Below are 22,543 nucleotides of genomic sequence, written 5' to 3' on the forward strand. Positions count from 1 at the left end.
ATTGAATTTTTTTGTCACTCCTCTATTAACAACAAAAAGGTCATTCTTATAATGCCGTTAGACTGTTGAGTGATAAAAAAAACTCAATGTATTAAGTTCAATGAAGAAATTGAAAAGATTTAAAGTACAATGAGTGGAATAGGAGAGAGGATAAAATTCAATTATCAAATTTGTAATTTATCCTATTTTTAATTTCTTTATTTCCTAGAAACATATATTTTCAATGTCGATGTCAACTTTTTTTTTTTTTTTTTTGAAGTGAACTTTTTTTTTTTATTTGTACAGAATTAGCTTATTTTTAAAAGAAATATGTAAGATAACTTTAAAATTGAAAATATTTTAAATCCAGGAAAAACATCTAGTGCATGGACCTTTATGTGATTTGATCAATTTTACTAAGGGTAAAGTACACAAACGGTCCTTCGACTATAGGATTTTGCTTTATTGAGTCTCTCAACTATTAAAAGTTACAAAATGATCATCCGATGATTGATTGTGTTCCAAACTCGTCATTTTTTCGTTAAGAGATCGACGGTCTTCTGAACTGGATGTTAACATAATGATTGAAATATGATAGTTGTTTGAGATTCTGAGATTATATTTTATCATATCACAGTCAGCAAGATAACTTGCAGCTCGTAATATCGTAATTTTTTTTAACGAAGAAGGACGAGTTTGAAACATGATAAATAAGTAGGTGGTCATCTGTAACTTTTAGTAGTTGAGAGACTCAAAAAAGTGACATTCTATAATCGGATGATCATTTTGTAATTTTTCATTGTCAAGGGACCTAATAAGATGGTACCCTATAATTGGAGACCATTTGTATACTTTACCGTTTTATTAATAAAGAAAGGTTATTGTATCGTAAATGGTTGTGTACTGACAACAAAATCTTGAAGGGGCAGTGTCGTATCTTGAGAAGAGAAATAAAAGACCTCAAGTCTGATATAAGGTCATTCTCTTAAGCGTAAAATATGGCATTAAACGCGTCTTTTGGGCCACCTTAACCCTTAACCTTATTATTCCTTCTCTTCACATACCTTTTTCGTGTCTATCTTTCACGTATTTTGTCCCCATAAATTTGAGAAATTATTTTATGGTCTCAGTTCATCGTATCATTCATGATGTTAGTAAATTATATTTTAGTAAATTATATTTATTAATTTTAAAATAATTTGTAGCAAGTGAGTGATAGTAGTAGAATTCGAACTTGAACTTATAAGCTTAAATTCATGAATTCCAACCACTTGTACAAATACTCGTTGGCGTCAAGTTATTTGATTTAGTATACTCAAATCTGATTTAAAAAGTGTATCTAGACTTTTAATTTTGGTCCGTTTTAGTATCTAGACTTTTAATTTTTTTCAAAATCATATCTGACGTTTTGTTTTTGTTTCATTTTAATATCTCACCATTAAAAACTTAATTCGTTTAGTACCTAAACTATTAATTTTAGTCTGTTTTAGTATCTAGATTTTAAAAAAAATTGAAATTTAACGTTAAATTTTGAACGATACACTAAAATGAAAAAAATAGACGTTAGGTATGGTTGGAAAAATTGAAAAATTATGTACTAAAACGGGTCAAAATTGATAATTTAAGTACTAAATAATTAATTTACTATAATAATTATTATTAAATATATAAAAGATAATTACGCTATCATACTTGGTCGGGTGCAAGACATTTTATCATAAATGATGCAACCCAACTCTAAATTTAAAAAATATTATGCCTATTAAACCAAAACCCATCGAATTTGAATCACATACTCATCTATAATCTTAATTCAGTTAATAATATTATTGTTAAATTATAGATTCAAACGTGTTTAAATATATATTAAGTATGGACATGATGAAAAGATCGAGGGTTATAATGGTTGGTTGTCCCTTGTTCCCATATGTAATGGGGTAAGGGGAGGTAAGATAGTAGGCTACCCCCAACACTAGGTTAAGAGCAGCTTCCGTAGGAAACCTCCAAATTATGAAATGCCCTCCATGGGGCTCGATCCCACGACCTCAAGGTTAAGTCGTTTCTATTATTAGATAAATTTATTTAAATATCGTAAATTAAATACATATTTTTTATCAATTTTTTCTATATAATTTACTTATTTAGTATTATATATATATACAGTGAGATGAGTCACTATATCCCTTAAGCAAGGTTAGGAGTTTGAATCCTAACGATTGAGAATAAAGCTAACTAGGTTGGGATGATAGCTCTTGCCTTTACAATACTCGATTCGAATTAGTTGATCAATAGATCAGATACCGATGGTTATAAAAAAATATATATTATTTTTATTTTTTATGACAAGGGCACTCTATTGTGTCCAACCACCAAAGAAAAACAATTGCTTCGGACTCCCTTCTCTTTTTGTCCACTCTTGAATAATTTCACCCTAATCATCCTCACCTAATGGCTAATATGGCCCCCTCCATTAAAGCCACTTTGTTTTAATTTTCCCTAATTATGTTGTTTGGTGTTTGTGAGAGAAAAAAAGTTAAATAATATTTAATTGTAGAGTTAATTGCATCACACGTCCTCGATCTATGATCCTCATTTCAAATTAGTACCTAAACTTTTAAATATTTCAATTTCATCCCTAAACTATTACTATCATTTTAAATTAATCCTCAGACTTTTAACATTTCATTTTCATCCCCAAACTATGATCTTCATTCTAAATTAATCCCCAAACTTTTTGAACATTTCAATTTAATCCTAAATTATATGTATATTCTAATCACATCCCTTATTAATAAAATCGTTAGACCAAGTTATATTATTATATGTTTGAGAAAAAAAGGGGTTAAATTATGGTTAAAATAGATTAGATATTTGGATGAATTTGAGGATAAAATTGGAAGATGCAAAAGTTTAGGGACCAATTTACAATAATATTGATAGAATATGGTTTCAGAATATTATTTGATCACAAGTTTTTAACAAAGATTTAAATGATATAATATTGTAATTAGAGATGTAATTATTGTCCGATTAGATATAAATCTTATATTTAATATATTAGTTTCTTTTTGTTTATAAAAACTACTTTAAAAAAGAGAGCCTTACAAACAAAGAAGGATTTTAGAATCTCGTGTTTAGGGATGAGCATGAGCCGCGTCAGGTTGACCAAATACTCGACGTGACCTGAAAATATATATTATCTATTTAAAATATGATATGATTCGATTTAAGAATGATTTTATCCCATCCAAATTTGACTCAATTTGTTGAGATAAAACCCGATCTTGATCTCGACCAGCCTCAAAATAAATATGTTTATAAAAGTCTCTGTATGTCATTTTTCTATAATATATAATTTTTTTGAAACAATATAAACATAATTAAACATGTAAAAATAATTTCAACTAAAGTGATTTTAGACATGACTTATATGTGACAAGGTTTAAGACAGATATAATTTAGATAAAATATCGGATAAAGTACACAAATGGTCCCTCGATTATGGAATGATGTTATATTAAGTCTCTCAACTATTAAAAATTTTAAAATGACCCTTTGACTATAGGATGCTACTTTTTTTAATCCATCAATTATTAAAGGTTACAAAAGAGTTACTCAACCATTTCATATGTTCCAAACTCGTTCTTTTCCATTAAAAATTTGACGATAATCTGAGTTAGACATTAACATGTTGATTATGATATGATAGTTGTTTGAGATTTTGGGATAAGATTTTATCACATCTCGATCAACAAATTAACGTCAAACTTAAAATGCCATCATTTTTAACGACAAAGGACAAATTTGAAACATATGAAATAGTCAGGTGACCGTTTTATAACTTTTAATAGTCGAGAGACTTAATAAACCACCATCCTATAGTCAGGGGACCATTTATACACTTTATCCTAAAATTTACACATAATTTTATAAAATTAAATTCGAGTTTGATCACTAAAAAAGAATCTACAGTTTCTTTGAATATTTACAAAAGAGTTATGGTTGTTCAAATGGGTATTTATGATTTTAGGAAGTGAACCAAACGTGACAAAATTAAACACTTGCCAATTTGGTTGAATGTTTTTCTACTTTTTCTATGTGCAGTTCATGTTCATGACGTTTTGTTTACGTTTAACATTTAAAAGGCTAGGAAGTTTTGTCCGAAAGCAAGAAGGATTGGTGAGATTTATACCCTATAGTAAGTAATGGGATTGAAGAATTAATATCATTTTCTTTATGAAAATCTTGACTATAAATAGTCATGGGTCGGGTTAGATTTTTCATCGATGTAAATTTGATCAGGGTATTATATTTCTTTCTCGGTACTTGATTTGTTTCGAGTTTAGTAAAGTTTCATTCAATCTGGATTCTAGGGCAAAAACCCTCATTCAGTTCAAACTTAATATAAAAGTCATCATTTTTTCGATAAAATAAAGACTTAATTAAATGCATAATGAGAGATAAAAGTACTATTATAACAATTATCTTGAATACATAGAGAAAATTATATTATTTTTTGGGTCTAATACTTTTTCTAAACATGAATTTGACTCAACCTCGTAACTTTCAAACTCGACCAACCCGAACTTAATTTTAGAAGACGATCATATTACTTTTGACGACAATTAAAGGGTGGGAGGATGTTTAGTTTGAAACTGATTCGTTGATTCTTGCTCGCAAGATTACCCGACTTCTGACGATATTTTCACTCCTGGTGTCTTTGTTCAAGAAGCTCGTGCTATTTTTCAGTCTCGGCTTAGGTTCCATATTACTTTTGCCCACGTTTTTGTAAAGCTATTGCTCATAAGTTAGCTGGTTGGCCCCTTAGGTTTGGTGGCTCTTTGTTTTTCTGAATCGGTTTGTTCCGATATCATTTCCAGTGACAATATGGTTGATGTACTTAATTCTTGATTTAGGGTAGTTAAGCACTCTTACTCTTTATTAGGTTTAAAAGAGTTTTTTTTAACGAGGCTCATTAATGATTTAAAAAAAATCATATAAGATTAGATTATATCAAAATCCGTTAATTTATATCTCTAAACCACACATATTAAAATTGTCTAAATTAAAAAATTAGTGAATGATGTATCAAATGATTATTCTAAAACTTAACAAAATGAATTAACTTCTTAGGATTAGAATATATAACAGTAGGATGGCAACCGGGTTGAGTTATGATTAGATTTTTTTGTCAATTCGACCCGACTCAAAAATTTTATATCTTATATCTTATCCGACACGACCCGAAGAATATCTTATCCTTTAGTTCTTCCTCTTGGCCTTGGGCTGATTGGTCTTCGTTTTGACAGTCTTTGAATTCCATTTCTTCTTCTTGTTGTTGGTGGTGATGATTCTCCAGTTTCCTTTGCTTTCTTCTCTGTATCCATTGAAGCTAGAATTCTGTGTCTCTGCGACACAATATTTGAACGAAAATCAAACACTGAAAACGCAGAGAGAAGACAGAGGAGAGTAGTTGAAGAATGGTATTATTATTTTTTGAATGAAGAAGGGTATTAAATGCTGGCAAAAGAGGTAAGCTCTGCTTACCAAAAATATATATATATGGCTAAACTACACATTTAATAACTAAATTATCAATTTTAATTCGTTTTAATATCTAAACTTTTAATTGTTTCAAACTCATACATAATATTTAGCTTTTATTTCATTTCAGTACCAATCATTAAAATCTTAAGTCGTTTCGTATCTAACTATCAGTTTTGGTCTGTATTAGTAACGAACATTCACTTTTTTTTAAAACTTAAAATTAAATTTTGAACGAATACTAAAATAAAACAAAAACTAGAATTTTTAATAACAGGGTACTAAAATGAAATAAAAACTAAACTTTATGTATGATTTTAAAAAGATTATAAATTTAAATACTAAAACTGATAATTTAAGCACTAAACACATAAGTTATCCATATATTTATATTTAAATGGACATTTTTACCATTAATTATTTAATATTTATACAATTTTCACTAAAATTACTGAACTGTTCCAAAATTGTCATTGCAATGTTATAATAATGTCAAACTTCAATAAATTTAATAATTATTTCATAACAATTTGATAAGATTTAATATTTATTTATATAAATTTAATAATCATTTTTGTAATTTTTAAAAATTCAATAATCAAAATAATCAATTGAATAAAATTTAATGAAGTTCGATGTATTTTATGTGAAAATTAGAGTAAATTGTGTTTATTGTCTAAACTATCAATTTTAATCCATTTTAGTACATAAACTTTTAATTTTTTTTTCAAAATCATACCTAAAATTTAATTTTTTTCATTTTGGTACCCATATTCAAAATTTATCGTTAAAATTTTGAAAATGATTGAAACTTTAATTACTAAAACAAACTAAATCTGATAGTTTAAATACTAAACACATCAAATTTTTAACAATAGGTACTAAAATAAAACAAAAAGTTAACGTTAAATATAATTTTTAAAAAATAAAAAATTTAAATACTAAAATAGACTAAAACTAATAGTTTAGATACTAAATGCATGATCTACCATAAAAATTAATGGTACGGATTATTTTGGTTAGTGGGATAAAAGTGTCATTCTATACCACTAAGAAATTGAAAATTGAATGAAAAATAGAACAAAGTAAATTGAAAAATCGTCCTCAACAATTATACCAAAAGAAACTATCAAATTAATGTACCCCATTAAACGACAACTTCAAGTATCATATTAGATTAAAGGGTGAATTACACATTTAGTACCTAAACTATCAACTTAAGTCCATTTTAATACCTAAACTTTCAATTTTTTCAAAATCATACCTAAAGTTTAATTTTTATTTCATTCAAGTACCCTCTCAAAATTTAACGTTAAATTTTAAAAAATTAAAAGTTTAAGTACTAAAAACGGACCAAAATTAATAGTTTAGACACTAAACACGTTAAGTTTTTAACGGTAGGGTACTAAAATGGAACAAAAACTAAAAATTAGGTATGATTTTGAAAAAATTGAAAATTTAAGTACTAAAACAGACCAAAACTAATAGTTTAGGTACTAAATGTGTAGTTTACCCTAGATTAAAAATACACCTCTCAATTCTTGTGGCAAAGAGACGACACATTATTCCTCATTTTTCACTTTCTTCCTTGATTTACCTTTATGAGAATGATCCAAGGACCCAGTTGATTCCTGGGCATTTCTATGCTTCGAAGACCCTGAAACCGGAGTCGTCTCGTGACTCTGTGTCGGTTGGTTCATCAATCCTATAGATTCGCGATCGTGCTTTCTTTTCGAAGGATTAGATAGTTCATTCATTCCGGAGAAAGTACTCTTTTGCCGACTACCGTGGGTGCTGACGGTACGCCCCATCGACTGTGAACTTTTCCTCCCTTTACTTTGCATCGGAGTTACAAAGGGATTGGAAGAATCAGTCATCCCAGAGGATCTTTGATGTATCAGTTTCTTCTCAGAACTGAGCATTTCATATTCTTCGGGAGTCGTATAATGTACGAGGGAAACTCGACGTGAAATCTTCCCAACTATCAAAAAAGAAATCGGTATCAGGGAACTGCACAAATTCATTTGCAATATAAAACTGAACTCAAAGTTTGGTTGTGCCCGGCCGAATTCCTAACAGTTTCTATAACATAGAAAACATAAGATCACGGTAAATAAACAGACCTACGTGGTAGAGGTTTATTTGGTGAAATCGAGCAAAGGATCAGTGTCGAATAGCAAAGAATAAATATAATAAAAACATGTTCAAGATCTATACATGATGTCTACAATGTCAACCATTCTCAAAACGATGCCTCTAGTTACATCAAAACACTTCAATATATTATCAGCCTCGTAAATCGAGTGAATACAAACACTTAGATGTGCAACAATGTCTGATGATGTTAAAAAACCAGTTTGCTAGCTAACAATAGGCGGAAATCTGATCAATCCTAACAAACATACAAGAATGCCAAAGTGGTTCCATCAGTCCAGAAATCCAAACCAAGTGTCGGATTCAACGGACAAACAAATCGAATTCAAGTGTCAACCACTCTCAAAACAATGTCTCTAGTAGCATCAAACCATTTCAATATATAATCAGCCTCGTAAAATCGAGTGAATACAATCACTTATATGTGTATCGTCTTAAGATGTTCAAAAACCAGTTTGATAGCTAACTATAGATGGAAAATTTGATCAATCCTAACAAACATACATGAATGCTAAAGTGGTTTCATCAGAGTCCAGAAATTGAATCCAAGTGTCGGACTCAAAGGACAAACAAATCGAATTCAAGCGTCTAGACGAGACAGAAACATAGAAGAACACTAATAACCTAATTATGATCGAGAAAGAGAGACAAAAATCATCGCTTCAGGAGGTCCATCCAACCTTCCATCCATTGATTTTTAAAGACTTTCCTTCGCAGACAGTATATATCCGTTTAACGACTCATGTTCAAACTAAAAAAAAAGCTTGAAGTAAACGATGCACTAAAGCAAAAAGAGAAGCAAAACTTTATACCGATTTTAGACTCCGATCCAGAGGATAAGATGACTGTTGCATCAGGCTGTTTAGATGCACTGCCAACAAGATCATAAGCTTTTCCTGCCGTATTCAAGCGAACAGTAAACAAATCAGAACTAGTTTTTTTTAATATCAAAACATCAATGTAAAAATTAAACTGAAAATGATAAAAAAATGTATAGTTCAGATATATCCTTAAGAAAACTAAGTGAGATCCATATAACATAAAATACCATTTGAATCTGTAAAACTGCCTAATTTTCCATCAGAATCGAGCTGAAGAGTTACTACTTCGCCATTAATTTCAGGTTGCTGCAACAGCCATAAGCATAACAAAATAAAAACATCGAAAATGCTAAATTAAGCTCAAAATAATAAAAATATTTAGAGAGAATAAGTAAAGCGTGAAGGAATTGAAAGAGATGAAACGAGTACTTGATGAACCGGCCACTGGATAAGGAAAAGCTCCGTAGAGTCCGTTAGTGTAAGATCGACGAGTTGTTGAGAAGAATCTTCTACGAATTCTGGTGGAGGTCTATAAGCGTTTGCTTCAGAATCCATTCTTTGCAACAAGCTGAATTCAGACAATCAGAGCTTTAAATTGGGAAACAAATCTATTTTTGGTCCAGTAAATTGTAAACGATAACAAAAACGAGCCAATTCGAATATAGGAGAGAGTAGCCGGTTAGGGTTTAGGGTTTGCTGATGGAAGGAGTTTTAAGTGAAATTGGACAGGGAATTTAATAAGAAATATCTGACGGATCATAATTTCTTCTCCTGTCATCTGACGGTTGAAATTAGTTATGAATATATATGCAATTTTTAATGGTTAAATACGTAAGTAATCCTCTTATTATAATTTTTAGGGTAAACTATGCATTTAGTACCAAAACTATCAGTTTTGATCAGTTTTAGTACCTAAATTTTCAATTTTTTAAATATCACACCCAACATTTAGTTTCATTTTATTGCCCCATCATTAAAAACTTAACGCGTTTAGTACCTAAATTATCAGTTTTGATCCGTTTTAGTCCTAAACTTTTATTTTTTTTCAAAACTTAACGTTAAATTTTAAGAGTGGTACTAAAATGAAACAACACTAAAGTTCTTAACGACTGGTACTAAAATGAAACAAAAATTAAACTTTAGGTATGATTTTAAATAAATTAAAAATATAGGTAATAAAATGAACCAAAACTGATAGTTTAAGTACTAAACACAAAATTTATCCTATAATTCTTTTAAGTCCACTAATTATAAAAAATTGTAAACAAATCCCTTTATTTTAAAAAATAATAAATTAATTAATTTTTTCCGTTAAAAATTAACGACGACGTAACTAAAGATGTAACTAGAGATGGACAATTAACATGAATATGACAAATTCCGACCCAAAAAGAAAACTTGGGTTAATTTTCGAATCAAATTCGGTAGAACAAAAACCCAACCCGACACATGAGAATCCTTAATATATTGCATTTCAATACCATGATAAAAACATACTTTTACGGATAGGATACAAACTAAGCTAGTGAGCATATAACATTTTGCTGAAAGGTGAAATGAAAGAACAAACAATCAATGGCTAGGCTAGTGAGTCTCTTCCCATATAATTATTAGCCGTAAACAATCAAAATGTCAAGATTCTGGCATTCACGAGCAAAGAAACAAGCCAAACGGAGAGTGAACTTGAAACCACCCTCAATTTAGACAAAAATCTCACCTGGAAATTACCAAAATATATTGTACAAAATCAAAGCATCTATCTACCCTTCTTTTTCGTCTAAATATATTTCAATCCGGAGATGTATTGCTGTCTAGATATTACATACTGGGCCACGGAATAAATAATGCCTAACAATCCCAAAACCCTAATCTTGACCAAATCCGATATCACGATCGATGGGAGGTTGAGGGGCAATGTTAGCAGAGGCATAGAATCTGTTGTCTTCGAGTACGCCCAGACGAATCGGTTGAATAGGATGTGGCTTGGGAATGTAAGGATCAGGAGGGCTAGATTCTTGACCGCGAAGAACCAACCGGGACCCCCGATTTCCATGCCCCACCCTGCATTTCCGTGCCAGACATCTTCCCATATGCTGTATAATGAGGTTATGACCAAATATACTGATATGGCGACTGTAACGGGGAAATACCTCTGTTTGTCCCCGAATCCGGCAACAAAATCGGAGTCCTGATTGAGCAGCAGTAGTACTGGAGCCAGGAAGAATATTGTCTGATTTGAGCCGCCGGTGAGATTAACGTTTAGGATCAGGCATATGGCAAAGCACATCACGGTAGCAACATTACCAACAGCGGGCATCCATGCCCCTTCAGCAGCCATCCGTTTAATTGTGAAGGATGACATGGAAGAGGCACGGCGTTGTTGCATGAACCTCATTCGTGGAGGGAAACCCCCTGAATTGCTTTGACCAGACTGATTATGTCTAACTGGAGCCCTATCGAGAGTCTTTTCCCGTATAAGTGAGGCAAGTTCAAATTTTATTTCCAAAGCTATAAGCATAAATATTGCTGCATACAGACCGAGAAGAGATGTCCTGGCCCCCTCAACAGCCAGTAGAGTTGCAAGATTCCTCTCTTCCTCTCCGGTACCACCAAATTCGTTTTCTGCAAGGAAGCTTTTAATTCTCACTTGACCTTCCAATAGGTAAGTCACAGGAAAGAGAGCAACGAGGAGGGCAAACACCCATGGTAGGAGCTTCGTGCTGGAAGCAGATGGAAAATGGGTGAAGACCACAAAAACAGATCCGCAAACCATTGTTACAATGATGAGGACATGAAGGACAGCAGCCTGCAGGAAAAACTCAGCAGATATGTAAACACCGAGAGCAATACCCATCGCAATGGCATAAAACGCTCTCAACTCCACAATGTATTTAATGGGTATGACGGATGTCGCAGCAGCTAAAGTGAGAAGAATTGCCAATATAAGTAACCATGAAGGCCATGTTGGTTTCGACGCAATAAAGCCATATATGGAAATATCATCAGCAGACTGGCGTGCAGCTCTTATCATCTCAGATCGGTAAGTCCATGATAATGGAATTGGTGGTTGCATTAGGATAAAGAGGAGACCTGTTGCCACCACCAATAGAATGCATCTCTTTGCAGACTGCATAAACAAGAATGGAACATAATCAATACACTACACTTTCTATAAAGAAACAAAACACTGTCAGACTTTTTTTTAAGACAATTGAAGCATAAAACTGCCATAATTTCTTATTCATGTTCAAGAATCATCAAGCACTAGATCATCTATGGTATCCAACTCAATAAGATAAAGTCAAATATAGGATATTTTAATTTCTTTCCCTGCTCAATTATTAGTCAGAAGCTAGTCCGTTTAGAGCTTTAGGAGGAGAGAAGGTATTAGAAGCATGAATGAACATTAAACTACTTTTCTAATAAGAGAAACCTAGATTCTTTTTTAACGGATAACAACCTAATAAGGATATTTCATGACAAGATATGTGGGCAAAAACAGAATGTATCCATACCATGACATGAGAGAAATGCAGAGCAACTATGGGTACACAGGCCAATCCTGCCAAAAGGATACAAAAACCTAGAAGTAAACCATCAGATGGAGGTCTACCATGCAACCATTGTAATGCTTCAAATATTGTTTCACGGCAAAACCATACTGATAATGCAACCACAGCAGCATGTGCATAGCCTTGCCAGGCTTTCATCTTCGATGCTGTTCTCGACTTATCCCTTCAAAGTTTATAAAGTGAATAAAAAGAAAAGGAGGGGGGAAATTACATAATTTCAATATAAGAATTAGAGAGAATGAGAGATAAGGTGCTTACCTGTAAAGAAGCAATGGAGGTGAAATAGCTAATAAAAGGGTAGCCGATACCCACACAACAGATTTTGATGTAAGAAACAACATAGACAGCTTTGAGGAATAAAGGCAAGTCAAAATCCAAACCGCTTTGGGTCCAATTCGATGATCCACAGATAGTCGTCGCACAAGTGCAAATCCAATCATTGTTGTTAGAATAACCATGTAGCTTGGATACATTACATCATCATCCAATCCATAATAGTATATGCTTGAGTAACTGAAAAACCGATTCTCAATATGGCATAGTAGCAATGCGTGGCTGATCAAACTGACTTCAGTCAAAAAATGAAATTTTGATGGAAGAAGTGCTAAACCTGGAATAGCAATGGCTAGAACAACATCCGCAACAATTAGCTTACAAAATGATTTCAGGGACATGCCTGCCAACCATATATTTAAGTCCCAGAAATTATGCATCACAAACCACATGACCATCAAGCTCCCAAGCACAAAGAAGGCAAAATACGATGGGAGGCTCTTCTTTGTAAAGAAACGAGCTAAGTAAAAGCCAGCAACTGAAGGTAATGGAATAAACTGCAAAATAAAGTAAATACCACTAAAACTTCTAAACATTAAAATAAGAGTTCCTTTCCTTTTCTGTCCTATCTTTCGATAAAATTCATTATATGACAGCACAAGCTAAGAATAACAATTATCAAAGAGAGATTCAAATGTTTGTAACAAACACAACATGCAACACTCGTGGCACATTTTTTATTTTGAAAAGCATAGTTTTACTAGTATGTAAATTCAAATATGAACTTTTGTGAAAGAAGAATAAAAGGGAATAAGCATAGTAAAGTCTGGTATCCCTTACCTTGCAAATGACTAGTTCAAGTCTAATTAGGATAAGACAACCACGTAACAAGAAGATAGATCGTCCTAGGCATTTGTCAAACATCCTTAAACCCTATAAAACTAACTAAAATTTGGAGATTCACTTTGCAACTATAACAAAACAGAAGCCAACCTCATCTTCGATATCATCTATTTTGCCTCACAATTAATGGAACAAGAACCAAGATTCAAGAAGTAACCATTACAGAGCCAAATCCAAGCTACCATTTTCACAGTGTGATTCACTGCAGCCTCAGAAAATCTAGTAGAATGAGTAAATCACTAAAGAAGAACTATATTATCTTCTCATGCAAAGTAAAGTTCTACTGTAGAGTTTCTAAATTCCAACTTCCACAAGGAAGTGCACAAGACAGCATACCGTATTCAAATGCTATTTTCCAACTTGCCATGCTCGTCTAAATACACTTTAGGAGACAACACACAGTGAAACATGACCAGTGGGCAAAACAAGTGAAGAATAAAAACAAAATAAATACCCTGTATCATGTTGTGCATAAGAACAGTTACTAAGTTGGTTCATTTCAAATAAGGCAACAAAAGATCAAACATACCAGTATTGGAAATCCAACCACAATTGCACCTGCAGCACTGACAACAACAGCCAAACAAGTGAAGGCCAATGAGCTAAATGCATCGGATACCATTCCCAGTGCATAAAAACCAGCTCCAGCAGCTCCTCCAAGCATGGTAGTGGTAACAAGAAGATAATTCAGTGGTGGCGGCACCTGAATGTACCTCCCAAAGGATCGAAACACAACTCTAATCTCAAGGCAAACCACAACAACAATCAATGCAATCGCACCGTTGACCAACTGTATGCTACGCAGCTGGAGGGGATTTTTCGTGACCCACCACAATGCCCCTCTTGTCGAAGCATATAATTGGAACAAGAATGGAATAAAGAATAGAAGCAGCAAATCACTGATGGAAGCAGCAGATGAGAACATCACAGAGTAATGTGAAGCGATATGGAAAAGAAGAGGAAAAAACAATAAATTCAAAGTATGGAGACAGCTCTCGAGTGGACCAAGAATCAAATTGCCATCAGGAACTTCTCCACCGTGGTGCTTCACTTCTTGTTTGGTTTTAAAAGAAGAAACTCTAGGAATCGCGAAAACCCAATAGAAAACGCAATTGAAAGCCATCAAGTAGTAAGAAGCATTGTTCATACCAACAGCAGAGACGGTTGCCCAGGTATAGATCGTAGAAGCGGCAAAAGGAACACAAGCAAAGAGAAGCCGCTCCAAAGCCAAAACAATCGAAGGGTTCTCAATCTGAATCCACTTGAACTGAAGCGAAGCCCAGGCCCCGATGAGGAAATTCGTCTCGGCGCAAAGAAACGCCGCGAGGATAGAGAGAGGAACCGAGTTCAACGTATAGTAAAGCGAAGCGCTGAAGAAGAAAGCGATCTGAGCAGCGATAAGAGAGAACCAAACGCCGAAGAAAGCGCCGGATTTGAAATTGAGCGAATCGATGATGTAAGAGATCATGAGCCCCAGCGTCAGCGTCGCAACGACGGGAGTGCCGCCGAGGTCGAAGAGGAAAGCGGCGCATGGGACGAGGGCGATGGCGAGGCGGGCGTTATGGGCGAAAGAGGACGGCGAAAAGCGGGAGTGCTTCAGGGATCGGGAGGAGGAAGAGGTGGGGAAGGAAGGGTAGCTGGATTTGGAGCTGTGGTTAGAATTAGGGTTTGGGTCGGGATCGTCGGAGGAAGGGTTGTTGGTGAAAGAGAAAGAAAGGGCGCTGATAGACGACGAGATGTAGGGGCGGGAGAAGCGCGATTGGAGCTCCGGCGGCAACATTTTCGCCGGATCGAGCAGAAACGGTATTAAGAGTGGGCTGTGTGAGCTTTAAGGACAGACAACAAGGAAGTAAAAGAGATAGGTAGGTGAAGGCAATGAAAGAAGAGATTGGCAGATCAGACCAGGGAGGATTTCATGCCGGGTTCAATCCGATTCGGGTCGGTCGGTCAAACAAGTTTATTTGGACCCATATCATATGAATTTATTTATTGGCTTAATATAAAAATAAATATTCAAACGACAACAATAACAAAACCCTATTCTCATATGTGATGGGATAAGGGGAGGTAGTACATTAGGCTGCTCCAAACGTCAGGTTGAGAGCAGTTTCCGTGGAAGACCTCCGGCAGTCAGAAAATTTAAAATAAAGATACAATACAATGCATGTAAAAATAAATATATAAATACAAAGTTGAATAGTGTTTTTATGCAGAATTCATATGCGTGTCTGTAATGGGAAGTAATCTCTGCATAAAAATCTCTGCATATAGACAGAAACGTAAGACCTGACTAAATTTAAAAAGAGGAAACATGAAGAGAATGATACACAGAAGTCAGCGATAGCAAGCTACGAGAAGGAATAAAGTCAAATGGGTTAAAACCTAAACTAAGGCAACATTACTCTTCTACTCTAGTTCTAAGCCTTCATAAATTCCAATGACATAAACGTATAAAAAGTAGAAGTCCTGAAAACTACTACAAAGGCATTACAAAGAAGACATAGATGCTACACCATATGGATATGACCCACACTACTCTGCTACTCTGGTCTTAAGTCTCCATACTTTTCTATCAGAGGTCATGTCATCGCTAAGGGCTAAATCCTTCAAATCAGCTCTCAAGCAGTCTACCCACTTCCTCCTTGGTCTTCTTCTCTTTCTGGCACCGTCGACTGTAATCGATTCTACCCTCCTGACTGCTTCCGATGGTTGTCGCCTAAGGACATGCCCGAACCACCGTAGTCTTCCCTCTCTCAATTTTTCGGATACATGCACCACCCCCAAGGACATCCTAATTGCAGAGTTTGGTGTCATGTCCCACAGAGTTCTACCACATGTCCATCGAAGCATTCTCATTTATGCGGACTCCATCCTCCTTACGTGATCTTTCTTGATTGCCCAACATTCTGATCCATACAGCAGCGCTGGTCTTATTGCCATTCTATAAAATTTTCCCTTTAGTTTTATAGGCACCTTCTTGTCACACAAAACTCCAGTAGCAGCCCTCCATTTTAGCCATCCCGCCTTTATACGGTGTGTAACGTCATCATCTACACCCTCATCTTTATGTGTCATAGGCCCTAGGTACTTGAAACAATCCTTTGAGGGGAGAACGTGTCCTTCTATGCATACTTCTACATCTTCATCATTCTGGTTCCCATTTAAGTTTAAACATAAATACTCTGTCTTTTAGATATTGATCCTTAGACCTTTTTCTACCAAAGCAGTTTTCCAGGTAGAGAGTCTACTATTCAACACAGTTTTTGTTTCAGCAACTAGGACAATGTCATCAGCGAAAAGCATACACCATGGAACACCGTCTGGTGTCGCACAATAGATGTCGTCCATAATCAAGGCAAAGATGTAGGGGCTAAGAGATGACCCTTGGTGGAGTTTGATTTCTACCGGAAATGCCTCGGTGTCGCCAAATGTAGTCCTGGCGTATGTAGTAGATCTACAGTACATATCACAAATCGCCCGGATATAAGCAGTTGGGATCCGTCTCGTTTCCAAGGTCTTCCAGATCGTTTCGCGGGGAACGTTATCATACGTCTTCTCATGGTCAATGAACGACATGTGAAGATCTCTATTTTTTCCCTATATTTCTCCATAAGCCGTCGAAGTAGATGAATCGCTTCCGTAGTAGACCTGCCTGGCATAAAGCCAAATTGGCTTTTTGAAACCCTAGTAACCTGTCTCAACCTTGCCTTTATGACCCTTTCTCATAGCTTCATGGTATGACTGAGTAGTTTAATACCTCTGTAGTTACCACAACGTTGGGGATCTCCTTTATTCTTATAGATTGGTATCACCGTAGACTCTCTCCACTCCTCTGGCATCTTGGCAGTATCTAAAATAATATTAAAGATATTGGTCAACCACTTAACTCCCTCTTCTCCTAGGGCCAGCCACACAGTGATAGGAATTTGATATGGACCAACAGCTTTATCCCTTCCCATCTTTCTAAGAGTCATTTTCACTTCCTCAATCCCAATCCTACTTGTAGGGCAGTCATTGGCCGTAGTATGAAGGTCGGTTGACCCATCAACGGTAATATCTCTACAGGGAGAGACACCATCACTAAATAAGTCAAAGAAGTAACTACCCCAAACCCTCTTAATATCATGATCTTTCACTAAAAGAACACCATTGTTGTCCTTAATATACCTAATACTACCTAGATCCTTTTTCCTATTCTCCATGGATTTTGCAAGCCTGAAGATGTCGTTTTGTCCTTCCTTGGTGTCTAATCTCTTTTACATTTCCTCGTATGCCTTATCATTTTCTTTAGCCACTGTTTTCTTGGTTTCCCTCTTTGCCTCCTTGTATCTTTGTTTAGCTCTCGATCTTTCTTCGTCATCATTGCATTGTATAAACTCCCTGAAGCAAGTTTGCTTTGTCTTCACCTTAGTTTGGACTTCGTCGTTCCACCACCACGATTCTTTATGTTCCTTGACCTTCCCTGTCGATAACCCAAGGGTGTTTTTGCCCACCTCTCTGATTGAATTTGTCATATTTTTCCATAACATATCTGCATTATTTGAGTTTGTAGTTCCAAAACTTGTATGAGACAAAACATTACTTCTAAAGTCATCAGTTGTCGCTCCATGTAAGTTCTTCCAAAGGATCCTAGGTTTACCAAATTTAGCCCTCCTATAAGTGCTCCGCCCGTGGTGTACGCGGAACACCAAAACCAATAATATGTGTTGTGATGCACATGCCTCTTCAGGGAACACCTTACAGTCAATGCAAGCCCATCGATCCCGATTTCGAACCAGGATGTAGTCGATTTGGGTACAATGTCCCCCACTATAGAACGTAATAAAGTTCACATCTCTCTTGTTAAAGCAGAATTTAGTGACCACCATATCATGTGCAGTAGTAAATTCAAGCAACGTACGCCCTTCCTCGTTCCTACTACCAAAATCGAAACCCCCATGAACACCGTCATACCCGTCAATTGCACTACCTATATGACCATTGAAGTCTCCCCCTATGAAAACTCTTTGGTCCTTTGGAATGCTCCTAAGTACATCATCTAACGAGTCCCAGAAGCAACGTTTCTCCCCCTCCCCTAGGCCAACGTGTGGGGCGTACACTGAAAGAACATTCACCACTTTCGCATCTATAATAACCTTAATCATCATGATCCTATCATGGTATCTACAAACTTCAACTACATTTTCCTTGAGCCTAAAGGATACCAAGATACCCACCCTATTTCTAGCATTATCTACGCCTGAATACCACAACTTGTACCCATTACACTCTCTGTGCAAGCCCCTTTCCACCTAGTCTCTTGAATATATGTAAAATCTATTTTCCTATTACTTAGTACGTCGGTTAGCTCCAGTAGCCTAGCATTTAATGTGCCTACATTCAACGTACAAACTCTAAGTCTAGTCTCCTTGACACCACTCTGTCGAGCCCTCCCCCTATACACCCTATGGGCTCTAAAAGAATGATATGACCTCAAGTAATCATCTATAGTCGAAGCTATGAGGAACTATGAAAAAGGAATCCAAAGAAGACAAAAGATGCACCAATAAAACGCTAGAGAATTGAGGGTACTAAGAAGCTTAGTTGGTTACTAAATAGGGTTTTAATTTATATAATACTATTGTTATTAAATATTGCTAAAAGCCTATTGTTAAAAGAGAAGGAAATATAATAATATTGATTTTTATTATTATGCGGGTTAAATATTTATGAATAAAATTAATTGCTAAAAGAACCCTTTAAAAACAAAACACGACTGAATTCTATGTAGCAACTTCTCACAAATTTTCCCAATAAAGCTTGAATATTCAAAAACCTAACTCAACTTATAATTCTTCACAGAAAATCAAAGCGCCTCTGATAAACAAAATAGCTAATAAGAATAAATCACCCAAGCAATAAGAAAGCTGTAAAATTTTCTATCCAACAACAAGGAATCGAAGTCAATTCCCATATCAAACTACCCTGAAGCAGTTGACGTGAAAAAGATCCAACAACAAAGATGTTGGGAAGAAATTAACCAAAAAATCAGAACTACAAGATGGGGTCACGATAAATTTTCAAACACAAGTAAAATTTTAAACAGAAATAAAGTAAATTGAAGTAAGCAAACAACACTACGGAAGTTAAAAAAGAAAACGAAACCTCAAAACTTGTGAAGTAGTAGATTTCGGCGAAGAGCAACAGATGGGTGATGTTGTCCCACAATGAAACCAACCTGGTTGACCCGACCTGCCAACCCGGATCATAAAAAACCGGGTAATTTTCATAAAAAAATTACCCGCCCGGGTCGGGCCCGTGTCAGAAAATTTGATTTTCCGGGTACCCGGTTACCCGAATACCCGGTTAAGTTTTTTTTTATATATTAACTAAAAATGGCTTACTCGGATATGTTTTTTCATGTTTATTTGCATGACTGAATTTAAATACTTCCGAAGGATCTGAAGTTTCTAAAAGATTTTGGATTCCAAGTTATTTCTAAAACAATATTGACCATTATTGAGAAGAATGAAGAGAATGAGTTGAATAGCAAAAATCCGTTGTAGTTTATTTAGTCAACCTAAGTTTGAACTTTGGTTGTCTTCTAAAACTTTCTTGTACTCCTGGTATGATATTGTTCATCCGCAGCGCGGTAAATTCGTTTTTTTTTCTTGCTATGTTGGAATTATGTGGTTTGTATAATTAGGAAATTTTAACATCATGTAATGGATATTAAATTCAGATCTTCAACTTCTAGTGCGCCTTAACATCATATTTCCTTGGTTACACGACGAATTTGATTCGTTTAGTAACATTATTTCATTTTCTTACATTACATCAACGAAGAATCTTACAAAACAGTTTCTCTCCTGAAACGATATTGAGTGTAATTTATTCACTTACTTAATATTTTCATAATCTCAACGTCGATTTGTTTTTGTTTTACTCCAATCTTCTAAGAAATCATCAGTGATTTGAAGTAAAGCATGTTTGATTGACTGCATTCATTAAAATTATCAATTTGAAGGTCTGTTGAGTTTATTTATATGTACTTGGATGGTTTAATAATTTTTTTGTTTTTGTTTTATTTAATAATTTGGAAAAAAAATCCGGGTATTCGGGTACCCGACATATGGGTAGCCGAAAAATCCGGGTACCCGAGAATATCCGGATCGGGTCACGGGCCGAAAAATCACTGACCCGGATGTTTCGGGTACCCGAAAATCCGTTCGGGTACCCGGATCTGCACACCCCTACTCAAAACACTGTTTAAAGAATTTTCGCTAAAAATAGATGTTTAATGTTTTCAATATCAAAAACAATTAAAACAACACCCATGCTCCCTCGTCTCTCTCACCTTCTCCTTTTTCCCTTTCTTATTTCTCTTTCATAGTCGTCAGCCAGCTAGTCGAGACTATCACTGACATCGTCATTAGCACCAGCGTATCCCTGATCAAACCTCGCTGACCCTTTGTCATGATCTGTCACTGTTTGTTGTGGAGCAACGTTCAAAGGTTTATCGGATTTTAAACCACTGTCGTCGTTCTTCGTCGATTCCGACGTCCATAAGCCACATTGCCGCCACCATTCGAATTACCATGCAATTTTGATCAAAATCCAACCATTCGACGATGACAATGACGGTCGAAGATAACCACCAACGATTAGTAATTGGGTTTAAATGAGAAATTTTAGTTTTGTATGATTTTTTATAACTTTAGTAAAAATTTAGATTTTTATAAATAAATTAAGTTTTTAATTTTTTAAAAATAATATTTTTATTATTAAAAATAAAAAATATAATTGTAGATACCTAAAAATATAACTGGGAAAACATTATAACATATTTTTAGTAAAATATTATTTAAACACCAAAAGGTTTTTTGAGACATAATTTAAACATTTATATTTTATTAAATCTTATTTATTTGAATAAATTACTCCAAGTATCCCGATTTTTAGTGTTTGTATCGAATTTATCACTTCACTTTAAACTCTATCAATCATAACATTGAAATTTAGTTCAAATTTCAATTATATTGCAGGTAAATTATGTATTTAACATCTAAACTATCAATTTTGGTCTATTTTAGTACTTTTATTTTTTTGAAACCATACCTAACGTTTAGTTTTCATTTCATTTTAGAACTCTACGACTAAACACTTAACACGTTTAATATTTAATCTATCAATTTTGATCTTTTAATATCCAAACTTTCAATTTTTTTTTTTAAATTTAACGTTAAATTTTGAACAAGATACTAAAATAAAACAAAAACTAAAATTTTTAACCATGAGTACTAAAATGAAATAAAAACTAAAATTTAATATAATTTTAAAAAATATTAAAAATTTAAACACAAAAACATACCAAAATTAATGATTTAAATATTAAATGTGTAATTTACCGTCATATTATTTGGTCGTTCCTCTAAAACAATGTGACGGCAAGAACAATCATTTCTGTTACTTTGATAATGTGGAGGCTAACGTTTTGATGGCTCAAAATGACACTAAAATTCAGTGATATGTGGAATAGGTTATTAGGTATAATGATAAAATTATTCTTAATATTTGTATAAATAATTACTTTAGCTTTTGTTTTTTTATTATTAAATATTATAATCTTTTAATTTTTGATTAAAATAATTTATATTGAATTGAAATCATTAGTTTATTAACGATCAAGATATGTTGCTAACATGATATTTTTACATGTTTTTAATTGATAACATGAAACATATCATATCATCACTTTAAGTGATATGATATATGTCACGTGATTATTTAAGGATTACGAAACATATGTTATGTCATTATTTTGGATGGTATAATATGTCACATCAATAATTAAACACATGTAAAAATATCACGTCGATTGTTGGTTAACTAATATTTTTCATCTAACATGAGTTATTTTGACCAAAAATTAAAACATCAAGAGCTAAAATGCTACAAATAGAAGGTACTAAAATGACTATTTGTGCAAATATTAGAGATTAATTTAATCATTATGCCATTTATCATTTATTTCTTTCTTTATTTACCATTTTATGGGATAAATTCACCATATGTCCTAGAATTTCACTTCATCTTCTATATTGGTTCATAAATTTAAAAATATTCTAATTAAGTTTCCATGATATTAATATAGCACCAAGTAAATCTTTCGATCAATCTAACATCAACGTAGACGTTAAATGATAGGTTAGTTGTCATTAGGTATATTTAAGATAAACTACACATTTAGTACATAATCTATTAATTTTGGTTCATTTTAGTATTTAAATTTTAATTTTTTTAAAATCATATCTAACG

The 22,543-nt window shown here is 34.0% G+C and overlaps 2 protein-coding genes across 2 annotated transcripts; both read right to left on the reverse strand.

Moving 5' to 3' along the window:
• Positions 1-7,017: 7,017 nt before the first annotated feature.
• LOC120203156 (mediator-associated protein 2-like) lies at positions 7,018-9,188 on the reverse strand. The gene is made up of 4 exons (XM_039203503.1): positions 8,928-9,188; positions 8,726-8,804; positions 8,490-8,573; positions 7,018-7,504 (listed from the first exon to the last, which is right to left on the reverse strand). The coding sequence occupies exons 1-4, from the start codon at positions 9,051-9,053 to the stop codon at positions 7,086-7,088; spliced, it is 708 nt and encodes a 235-aa protein (XP_039059434.1). The 5' UTR covers positions 9,054-9,188; the 3' UTR covers positions 7,018-7,085.
• Positions 9,189-10,269: 1,081 nt separating this feature from the next.
• On the reverse strand, positions 10,270-15,097 carry LOC120203157. Its single transcript, XM_039203504.1, has 4 exons — positions 13,776-15,097; positions 12,329-12,900; positions 12,014-12,233; positions 10,270-11,625 (listed from the first exon to the last, which is right to left on the reverse strand). Exons 1-4 carry the CDS (start codon positions 15,024-15,026, stop codon positions 10,276-10,278), a joined length of 3,393 nt encoding a protein of 1,130 aa, XP_039059435.1. The 5' UTR covers positions 15,027-15,097; the 3' UTR covers positions 10,270-10,275.
• Positions 15,098-22,543: the final 7,446 nt, after the last annotated feature.

Source organism: Hibiscus syriacus, unplaced genomic scaffold (genome assembly GCF_006381635.1).
Source record: "Hibiscus syriacus cultivar Baekdansim isolate YM2019G1 unplaced genomic scaffold, ASM638163v2 tig00009055_pilon, whole genome shotgun sequence".
NCBI lineage: Eukaryota > Viridiplantae > Streptophyta > Magnoliopsida > Malvales > Malvaceae > Hibiscus > Hibiscus syriacus.

Bases quoted from the DNA above. Each gene is read 5' to 3' on its own strand.
- LOC120203156 (XM_039203503.1), bottom strand. From the start codon at position 9,053: ATGGATTCTGAAGCAAACGCTTATAGACCTCCACCAGAATTCGTAGAA. The intron at 8,574-8,725 runs GTATTTTATGTT...TGAATACGGCAG, and splicing joins CAGTTTTACAGATTCAAATG to GAAAAGCTTATGATCTTGTT. The intron at 7,505-8,489 runs GTATAAAGTTTT...CTTTTTTGATAG, and splicing joins TGGATCGGAGTCTAAAATCG to TTGGGAAGATTTCACGTCGA.
- LOC120203157 (XM_039203504.1), bottom strand. From the start codon at position 15,026: ATGTTGCCGCCGGAGCTCCAATCGCGCTTCTCCCGCCCCTACATCTCG. The intron at 12,234-12,328 runs GTAAGCACCTTA...TAAACTTTGAAG, and splicing joins CCTCCATTGCTTCTTTACAG to GGATAAGTCGAGAACAGCAT. The intron at 11,626-12,013 runs GTATGGATACAT...TTGTTTATGCAG, and splicing joins TGCATTTCTCTCATGTCATG to TCTGCAAAGAGATGCATTCT.